The sequence below is a fragment of the Rhipicephalus microplus genome, chromosome X (assembly GCF_043290135.1).
Source record: "Rhipicephalus microplus isolate Deutch F79 chromosome X, USDA_Rmic, whole genome shotgun sequence".
Classification (NCBI taxonomy): domain Eukaryota; kingdom Metazoa; phylum Arthropoda; class Arachnida; order Ixodida; family Ixodidae; genus Rhipicephalus; species Rhipicephalus microplus.
In genome coordinates, this window is record NC_134710.1 from 57,994,868 (window position 1) to 58,006,299 (window position 11,432).

At 43.0% G+C, this 11,432-nt stretch overlaps 1 protein-coding gene across 1 annotated transcript in view; it reads right to left on the bottom strand.

Annotated features, from left to right (window-relative positions):
* LOC142775397 (uncharacterized) overlaps positions 1-11,432 on the bottom strand; it is a 123,174-nt gene that overhangs the window by 110,430 nt on the left and 1,312 nt on the right. Inside the window, exon 2 of the mRNA XM_075876757.1 lies at positions 9,985-10,010. Within this exon, the coding sequence (XP_075732872.1) occupies positions 9,985-10,010 (26 nt within the window). The remainder of the gene's footprint in view (positions 1-9,984; positions 10,011-11,432) is intronic.

Genomic DNA, 11,432 nt, shown 5'->3' on the forward strand with positions numbered 1-11,432 from the left:
GAGCAGTGAGAGGGACAGATGATGGCTCAGGCGGTGGTGATGGAAAGCTCGTGGGAAAGCTTCTGGGAGGTGCGGCAGCAACCGACGCGTACGTTGGTGGCGGCGACGGCATGCGAGAACGATGGGAGAGTACGAGCGACAGTGGGCTGCAGGTGGGCCATGTGGGTCATGGACGTGAGCTCCTCCCTGATGACATCCCGCAATGACGTTGAAGAAGACTGAATGGGACGCACTGAAGGTAGTGTGAATCCCATCGATTCTAATTCTTCGCGTATAATCACCCTTATTGTGTCTCGTAGGTTTGGATCTGCCATAATACGGGCCGCGTCACTGTCCGGTTGTAGGCGCATAGACTTGAGTTCTTCGAGGCGCTGACAGGTTGTCGCAACGTCAGCAACAGTAGCTGGATTCTGGATTGCAAGGGCATTGAATGCGACGGGTGCAATCCCCTTAAGAAGCTGGCGTACCTTGTCTGACTCTGTCATTGGGGTTTCAACCCGGCGGCAAAGTGAAAGGACATCCTCGATGTAGGATGTATACGACTCCCCGATGTGCTGTTTCCGAGCCGCGAGAACTTTCTTTGCGAGAGCCGAACGAACAGTCGGTGTGCCAAAGACATGGCGAAGCTGATCTTTGAAGGCTGACCAGTCGGGGATGTCAATGAAGTGGTTGAGAAACCACGTCTTCGCGACACCCGTGAGGTAGAATGACACGTAAGCGAGTTCGTAGGTGTTATCCCACCGGTTAGCAGCGCCGACACGTTAGAAATTGTCCAGCCATTCCTCCACATCTTCCCCACGCATACTGGCGAAGGGGTGGGGCTCACGCTGGAGGCTGTTAATGACGTGAAAAGGTGCGGCACGCGGTGGCGGAGTGGGAACGGTTGCAGCACCGACCTCTTCCTGGTGCGACATATTTCCGGACACCTGGCCCAAGCGGCGACCTGAACGTAGCTCCAGGGGGTAGAGTGGTCGAGAGGATGACGAGGGATCTAACAGCACGCTCCACCACGTATGAAGTCTTGGTTTGGAAGACCTTTGTTAGGCCCGAGGAACCGGCAGCCGACAGCGGAGATGCACGAACCAAGATGATGATGATACGTGACGACGATGAGAATGCATGAGCAATACATGATAATGATGATAATGTACAGATGAAGAGGATTGGTATACTAAATGCCCACAATATATATATATATATATATATATATATATATATATATATATATATATATATATATATATATATATATATTTATATATATGAGATATAACAGACAGTAATGCCAAGGAATGTACAGGGGAAGTTATTAACATTAATGGAATGTAAATAAGAAGAAAGAAAAGTGGATGAAAAAATTACCAACTGTAAGCAGGAATCGAACCTACGACCTTCGAATTACGCGTTCGATGCTCTAACCGCTGTATACACTTCTTTCCCTTATTTCATTGAACGAGGGTCTCGTACTGGCAGACTTGGTGTGTTTAGGTTGTATAAGAGGGACAATTAATCAGCTGCCCGCTCATAATAAGTTCACGTGCTACGTGACGCCAAACATGCGCATAAGAGTGTTTTCACACTCGTTGTTTGGCTTATAGATGGCGCTGACTGTCGCTCCTACTTCTAAATTCACAGATAAACCCAAAAAAGTGGATGGAGGGAGGGCCGCTGTAATAGCTCAGTGGTTAGAGCATCGAACGCGTAATTCGAAGGTCGTAGGTTCGATTCCTGCTTACAGTTGGTAATTTTTTCATCCACTTTTCTTTCTTCTTATTTACATTCCATTAATGTTAATAACTTCCCCTGTACATTCCTTGGCATTACTGTCTGTTATATCTCATTATTATTGTGTTAAAAACACGGAAAAACGAGCCCTTAGGTATACACTTCTTTCCCTTATATATATATATATATATATATATATATATATATATATATTCACTAAAGAAGATAGCCTTCGTGGCCGTGGCCGACGCGCAAAACCGCGTTGCTACCGCGCCGTACGGTTCTGCTGAAGCAAAATAGTGAGTGCTAGCGACGAAAGCGCACCGCGAGATTATCCCAGCATGAGCGCTATTGGGAGCTTTTCCTGTAGAGTCTGTGTATTAACTCTATGAGTCGTAGAGTTTCTCACAGAAAACTATGGACTCAGTGACAATTCGTTTTGTGTTCTGGGGTGATTTTTTCATGTTTTTACCATTACACTCCTAAAAATATAGATATAATGAGTCAGATAGATGTCTTTTTGTCGCTGAACAACCACCGTAATCTATATTAATCTATATTGCAAGTGTACGTCTGATGTGATGCGATGTATGATGTCCGATGTGTCTGATGTGATGTATGTCTGATGTGACGCGATTGCACTGTGGTCAATACAAGCCTAAAACAGGCTATCAGTGCTTAATATCAGTGCAAGATAAATTAGAGGTTCTGAAAAAATGTAAACTATGTGGTCAATCAAGAATTATTCACGATAATATATATAAATTCATGATAAATTCTTCCAAAATTGCTGCCGTCACTTGTAGCCTAATATCGTGGCTACAGGCTGCTACAAGTGGTGATGCGCTACAAGTAGGTTGCGCAGGCCAACGTTTAGAGATACTTCCACAGAACACCTTTATAGATACTACATTGGCGAGGGCTGCGCCATTAAAATTAGGCGATAAGGTTTTCGGACGGCGAGATATTTACATGTCGTGATGCGGGACAGCTACTACTGTTACAGTATGGGCGTAACCTTAGCATGCAAATCCTACTTGCATCCAGTTGAAGAGCCGCTGTTTACCACTAACCACAATGTGAGCAGGGTTCTATCATGATTGATTGCTCTCTTTGTTGACCACTTCAAGGAAGCTAACGAAAGGCAGCACCCGATACGGTAGAGTGGTACCGGCAACGTCTTTTAAAAGTTCGTCAGCTGCTCTGTCTCAACAGAGCTGCTGATACGTGAAAAAGTCCGGCACAATAAACGACGTAGCTTTCAACACACAAGTGATTCCACTAAATTGGTGAATCCGAGCTTATGACCTCTTAATTCGGCGAGCAGCAGTGCCAAACGTTACCGTTCTGCTGCCGTAGCAGATGCAAACGTCACCGTGGGACCGTGGACCTAACACAAGCAGTGGCTGAAGTTATGTCTGGATGTAGCGCTATCGTTTGCTATAGTTATGGCTGGATGTAACAATAGCGCTGGCTATAGTTACGTCTGGACGTAACGATTGTGGTGGCTATAGTTACGTCTCAACATAATGATTGCGCTGCTTCTAGTTACGTCTGGACGTAACCCTAGCCACACCGACAACGAAAGCATGTTTGAGTGTGTGTTTTATTTTTTATGTGCTACATTTTGTCCGTGTGTTGTGTATGATGGCGTGCTGCACCTGATACCGCGCGCTCGCATCCCTCCCATAGGATCTTTCGATCGTGATCATGACGGACCTGGATTAAAATGTCTCTACTATGTGCGACTTCACAGCGATATATATAGTAGCTGCCACTGTTGAGAACATCAAAAAACCACATTCGGGTCAGCCCTGATGGTGCTGGAAATGTCCGGTGTGACACCAGTAGAGGTATTATTATATGAACAAGTCGACATCGCTATTCCTGACGGCCAACCTGCATTACATTGCATTTATTTATATTTCGCATGTAATAGTCACACATTTTACGTTTTAATTTCTGTGTGGTTATTTATTGTAGCCTGCTCTACAACTTTGTGTTCTCTGGTTAAACTATATTTACTGAGCTCGTGTAGATGGAGAAAAAAAACGACTCGCTGTGCAACACAATCTTTTCTACCAGAGTGACTGTGAAAGGAACGTCAAAACTTGGAAGGTAAATGTGCTTTAATAGTAAAACTGATTTTGACAACATTTACAAAATGCTATCTTCCAATGTCCTGGTTGCTTTCTCAAGCCGCACGTCTATACAGTAGTCGCTCATTCAAGTACATTTGTGCTAATTGGCTGGGTAAGGATCACTCATCTTATGTTACATTTTTTTTTTTCAAGTTCTTTTCGGTCGCAAAGTAGTGACCAGAGCGAAAATGAAGACTGCTTCATTTGAAACATTTAGGTACATATACCAGCTACATCTCTACATATTTGCCATTTCGAGTCAGACATGTGTCGGTGTGTAGCACCAACTTATTTATTTATTTATTTCACTATACTGCAAGCTAGCATAGCCCAAGCTGCAGGGGAATTACAAGAAAGGAGAATGGTACAGAAATAATAAAAATACTAGCACCACACACACATACGTCAGTTTGGCCAGGATGATTCTTACAAAGAAAAAAAAAAAGAACAACACTAATAGTTAGCAACCACACTTTTGACCTTGTAATGTAAGAGTTTCAGTGATTTAGTATTCAGCACAAGAAATGTTGATAAAGGGCTTCGTTAGAACTGTCTGCCTTGCAACTTCCTTTACTCTCCTAGACGTTCAGTAAGCGAGTCTGCAGCAAGCAGCAGAGCGGAGAACAAGACTGGTGAAAGCACAGGCCTCCTAGCCAGCATTTTATGTTAGCAAAGATATGGTAATCACAGATGGCTAAGTCGAGTCTGTATGGTGATAAGTGACTGAAAACTTCCCACTCCTTCCTCTGTGGCCCCTTGTTGTCATGGAAAAAAAAGACAGTGTCTTATGACATCTCTCGTTGCTTATTCTTAATTGGGCTCTGTAGGCAATTGAGAGTTAGATCTACAATGCTGCAGTGAGGGTTATGTCATGTCCCATGAATAAGTGAGGCATAAACTTGCAAAGGCTCATGGGATGCACGCAGTCTGCACCAGCTACCATTTCAATGGCTCTCCGTGCGCTGCATCACTCCTTCGGTATTGGTGTCACTCGCTTTCTTCATGGTAACCCAACGCGTATGCTGCAAATTTCTGCAGCACAACAAATGTTGATCAAGGGCTTCATCAGAACTGTCTGCCTTGCAACTTCCTTTACTCGCCTAGAAGTTCGGTAAGCGAGTCTTCAACAAGCAGCAGAGCGGAGAACAGGACAGGGTGAAAGCACAGGCCTTCTAGCCAGCATTTTATGTTAGCAAAGATATGGTAATCAGAGATAGCTAAGTCGAGTCTGTATGGTGATGGGTGACTGAAAACTTCCCCACTGCTTCCTCTGTGGCCCCATATTGTCATGAAAAAAAAAAAGACAGTGTCTTATGACAACATCTCTTTGATTATTCTTAATTGCACTTTATAAGCATTTGGGAGGTCGACCTACAATGCTGCAGTGAGGGTTATGCCATGACCCATGAATAAGTGAGGCATAAACTTGCAAAGGCTCATGGGATGCACGCAGTCCACACCAGCTACCATTTCAATGGCTCTCCGTGCGCTGCATCACTCCTTGGGTATCGGCGTTTATCGGTGTCACTCGCTTTCTTCATGGTAACCTAACGCCTTTGCTGCTAATTTCTTGCACACAATAGCACGGCCGCACCTACGACTGACCAGGAAAGAGAAGCATGTGTTGTGATTGCCAAATAATATTTTCATTTGAAGTGACAAACAACCGACTGTATGTGCTATTGCAATTATGTGTCTTTTTTAAGTGGCATAGCCTTGGTTGTCACGTGTTTCAACTAATTTTACACTTGCATATTAACGCACGTCACTGACTAATGTGCTTATTTTTATGTGTATGCTTCACTGAGGGCATTCAGCTGTTTTTACATTTGCAGTTGCACCTCTGTTGCTGACTCAGATTGTTGGGTATACAGTATCTTTTATCAATTCACCGTGTGCAATGGGTATCATATGTTATTAAATCTACGTGTTCAGCGGTGACGGCCTGGCAAAATGTTAAAACGTTCATGAATGACATGGACTAGAATGCTGTGCTGAAAAAGCTTCCAAAGCGAAATCTGTCTGCGGTAACTTTTATTAGTAAAGTCGAGCTTCTTTGGCATTTCCGCATTGCATCGTGTTGGTGAACAAGCTGGTCTAGGCGACGCTCACCTCACAGTCAGGCACCGTGCTTGTTAAGCCTAGTTACCTGCTCTGCTTGCATGTGCACAAGATCAGGTATGAATAAATTGACTGCTACATAATAAAGGCTTAGAGGAACAGTTGAAATCATTAGTGACACATTGTATACCTGTTCTATAAGTAGAATAGTGGGGTGCCTTTTCTTGTCTACATAGCGTTACTGACACATCATTTTCTTTAACTGGTGCGAGGTCATCGCCTTCTTAACCACTACTGATTGTGTATACATCGCTGCAATTGGTGCCGTGGATTCCACGGTGTCACCCCTAGCATGATGTCAAGGGGCTGTTGGCTGCTCTATCTTGCTATTTTAGGGGCGAAGCTCCTTAGGGCGTGGGCTGTGCGTCCCCTGTAGCCTGTATGTAGCCACCTCTAGTTTAGTTCTTGCAGTGTTCACTAGATGGCGGTACGGTCCCCTGTATGTAGCCACCTCTAGTTTAGTTCTTGCAGTGTTCACTAGATGGCGGTACCGTCTCCTGTATATAGCCACCTCTCGTTTAGTTCTTGTAGTGTTTACTAGATGGTGGTACTTGTAGCTGATGATGAAAAGATGCAAGATGTTATAAACTAGAAAGCGGTACTTGTAGTTGATGAAAGACGCGAGATCTTATAAAATAGGAATGATGTCACATATGGCGCGTGTCATTGGTTGAAGGCAATCGTTCGATTTAGTGCGGCGACGTACGCTAGGGGGAGCGATGTAATAAAATCGAGTGGGCAAAATGTACAGAGGATTCATGGTTTACCAGGTTTACCTCCGGAGCTTCGCCCACTCATCATCATTCACTTCGTGGATATGGCGGAATTTTTTTCTGTATCAAGCTCAGAGCTCGCTGCACTTTGCATGGCGGCTGTGGGTTTCAGGGCAAATGCCATATGCTTGTCGTAGCTGTGTAGATAGTGATTGTGGTTGTACTGATGAAAACTACACTTCTAAATGACTTTCGTACTTCAGTCTTGACGCCCTAGATTCTCTTTGGACGTGTCGATATGTTGATGGCACGCAGTCAACCTGTCATGAATCTTTGCTTGGAGCACCTGTACGTAAATACCGAATGTGTCAAACGAAACAATCCATGCAGGATTTTGGATAAATATTGCCCACCTGACGCTAGGCATCCAAAAGCTATACCACTCACCATGTCTCTCCACAAAATCCACTTCAATTTTCTATCTTCGTTCTAAAGGAATCTGAACATTTTTTCCCATTTGGTGCTGTTTTCGACAGCTGCACAGCCGACTATGATTGTACAAGTGACTAGTTTGCAACACAATTAAAAGAAAAGCCCTGTCTAGGGCTCCGAAAACGCAGCCAGCGAAACAGCGTGCTACGAATATATTGAACTAGAAGCCGATGCAGATGGCGAATCTCATGAGCCTTTGTGGGTTTATTCCTCATTTATTTTAAAAACCAAGGAAACACCACCATTTCTCTCCCCAAACACAGCAGCCATGCACTTCTTAAAGAAGGTTCACATGAACTTCTTTGCGCTCATGGAAATGCTTTCACTGTTTGTATTGCACCTTCATTTCTTCAGTTTTAGAGTGGACTGATGGCTTTTTGCTTGTGATTATTCTGTTCAGAGACTCTTCTCTTTCATCATGGTAGTGCTAGAGAAATGTGAAAATGGCACCCGTTTGTAGTTTTTTTCATGATCAGTCAGCATTTTAGGAAACTGAATTTGCACGCAGTTTGCTGCACTGGAGTCTCTCTATGTGCAACCATGGTATACCATTTGTGCTGTATTGAGCTGACTGCAATATTTTGGGAAATGAATTACTGAGCCCAAAAACTGTGACCCAATAATTTTCCCAAATTATCTGATCCGTTCAGTCAACAAGATCATTGTTTTACGCTTGCTTCATTTCCAGTCAGTCTGCATTGTAAACATTGTGCATCATGCTTCTGATTTCCTTCACTATTGCAGTGCTTTGCTCTCATGTATTTAAAGTTGTGCTGTACACAGTGCTCAATATTCGATGAATTTCAGCTGTACTGCACTGCTCAGCACCCTGAAATTGAATTATAGCACACACTTCACACTTATCTGAGGCATGTTTACATGGGTGCTTTGCATCAACAACTGAGAGCTTTGGCCTCATAAGATAGACAGGCACACTAAGGAAATCGTACAACACATATGCGTTGCGTCATGAAATTTTAATTGCTTTTTATTTATGGGCCATTGTGATTTTGAAAAACATAGGCATCGTATTTTGTGAGCTAAAATGTTTCTCTGGAGTGTCAACATGCCAAAGCAAGCTTCTCAAGTTACACTCATGCTGACTGTATGTTTGTTATGTCCATAAAGCAGTTAATTTTGTTATTATTGACATAAATTCATGTGGCTAAATCACTGCATAAACAGCATGCAAATGTGATATGCAACAATTGCATAGTTATAAATTTAGGAGCACATGCAGCTGTTGCGGTCAGCAACACAGCAGGCAGTATGATATATGAGAAGTGAACATTCATGGCTACCTATGAAGTAGTAGATGACTTAAGGCGGTAGTTACTGTAACTCTAGTTTTGAGGTATCTGTTACTGGAAAGTACAGACTTCCTAGTATGTTGTTTTCTGAAAAATTCTCCGCAAGTGCTCCTGGAGAGTGAGTGATTATTCGACAAAGTTTGAAGAGTAGGCCCTTGCTCAGTCATTGGTCAATATTTAACAAGAAAATGGAAGAATCACTGAGAATAAAAAATGCACATCTGTGCTTCTACTTAAGCACTTTCTTGAATGCGCATGCACACACGGCTTTGTTTCGCACTCACTGGACAAATAGAAACAGTGAAAATGGTGGTAGAGAAGAAAGGCTACTTATTTAACACCTTTTGAAAAATTAAGGAGGTGCTTGCTCTGTTAGGAGTGTTTACTCTGTATTTTACGGCATTTAGAGCATCTCTATTAAGTGGTAATATTTTTGGTCTATATATACACTCCCAAGACTCCCTTTTCCCCTCCAAAAAAAGTCACAGAAGGGAGCCATTCAAGGAAGAAAAAGAACCCTGAATGATGGCTCTAGCAATTAGAAGCTTGTTTGCTTGAGCCTCCTCCAGAAAGAGAAGAAAATTATTACAATAGAACGAGTGGCTTGAGCAACAAATAGAGGCTTTGGAGGAAAGGAATGGCAGACTTCAGAACCTCTCTCAGCCATAGGTTGGCAAACTCCCTCATAAGCCGAGTCACTCAAACTCGGATTGGGCCATAAATCAGAATCTGAATGAGCCATATGTGCAAATACATTTTGTGATAGAGTGAGCTTCACATTTTTTTTTTGGTCGGCCTGTGCTTTCAACACACCCTCGACAATTTAATGATAGATTATTTGGTGAGCCTGTAGTTTGCATTCTTTAATGTTTCATTAATCTCTGGTTAACACTAGCCCATCTGCCTTATGTAGATATGGCCGAAGCTAAAAGAAACATTTAACTTTGCACGTGTATGGTAATCAGCAACTTTTTTGGTGTGTTCATGAAACAATTAGGAGTCCAGTTCCTTGTCTCCGCTCATTGTTTCTCAGCACGACGGTGCATACCTCACCTAGTACCTAGTCTATTGGTGGCCATAATACTATGATGTTGTATCTATTTATCATTTTCTTTAGCCTGTGAGCTATCTTGTGAATGTAAGGACTACCCACGACACACCCGTTACTTGCTACGTTTCTCACTTCACTTATTATGTTCACAGAATCCCAACATGAATCTCCACCAACAAGCTCAGCTGTTCGTCACTCTACGTTGTAAATTTCTATAATGTAGTGAACTATCTTTTTCATGATTTCTTGGTACCTATTATCTGTCATCCCTTAAGTTTCAGTCATATCTTCCAGGTCAGCCACCTTCGGCACAAACACTGCAGCTGCTGCCACCACCACCACGGCCTAGATTTCACTTCAGACATTGCTGCATCACAACCAACATTACCACTTCTGAGCTCCTACCACAGTCCTTCTCAATGATGCCTCACCTTCAGCCATATTCCATCGTCAGCCACTGCATAAAAAAAATTGCACAAAATTTCTAACACATGTGCTGTGGCCACTATTCTCCAAAGCCTAGAATAGTGAATGCCGGCCTACTACACAAAATTTGATTCTTTATGGCGAATCGGGTACCTAGCAGTGTGCTTGTAGCATCCCAAAGAGTGTTAAAAGGCTCTGAAAGGCCGTTCTTCTAGCTTTCACTGTGCTGCACGTTCCGTGCAGGCCTGGCATTTTTTTATGTGCTTCACCCTATCACTTTTCTGCATTGCGGCTAATCTGTCTTTCAGGCTTTGCTTACGGTGTAAATCATGTGGTTGAAATCATGGAGGAAAGGCGGTGTCACCTTCTTAGATTTTGCTTCCAAATGCTGTACTTGAGGTGCTTGACGCACACTCCGAAAGGTCAGCTCTGAAATCTGAAGCCCTACCAAAGAGCATCAATGAAATACAATAGTGAAAATTGGCTTCTGTTTCGAAAGGCATAACTTTTCTGAGATGTTAAGGGTTACTTCAGGTGTGCTGCAAATTTTTTTTATGCTTGACTTTAAAATGCAACGTTAATAAATAATTCCTAAACCACCTGACATAATTAGTATATGTTGATGGCTTGGTTTAAGAACTTTGTTTCCTGCACGCAGCCTAAATTACAGAAATCACTGTCCGAGTCGCTGGAGACTGTGCACTCATCGTTGTTTTCGTGTACCACAAGCAGACAGCAGGTCTGCCGCTAGTATGGCTGTCTTCTTGTGACATCGCACTGCCCTTACACATGACAAAAAAGCCTCCCCTTCAATACTGAAAGCGTAGCTTTAGTGTAGCGGCATTCAAAATATATGCAATGCATTCTCAGGCATTACAGTACTACTCTTTTTAGGGTTTTCAAAGCCCGTGTTCCAAAACCACCATATGATTATGAGAAATGCCGTAGTGGAGGGCTCCGGAAATTTCGACCACCTGGAGTTTGTTGTTGGCCAGCACACTGTTGTGCATGTTGTTGGCCAGCACACTGGCCAACAACATTTCAGAGCAACAATCCCTAAATGCAGTGGATCTTCGACTATACGCCCCCGATGTCATGTCGACCCGCATTTTATGTCGAATTAGTTTGGTCCTGGAAAAACAAATTTCATTAAAAAGAATGTATTGAAAACCTTGGTCACGCGACGCAGTTTATCACCGCCCCTAGATCTTACGAGGACTTACAGATTTTTGTCGAAAAGAGAAAAACGCCTTTGCTCGAATCAAACGTGGACCAAATATTCATGAGTGCAAAATATGAACTTGCGTTCCTTAGGCTGACGATGGGAAAAATAGAGTGCGAGACAAGGTGTCTTCTTAGAATGGAAAATGTGTTCTCCTGGAAGTTCATGCACTTCATAGAGTTTCATACAATAATACCTAGAGAGAAATCTGGCACTGCGATCATGTACCTC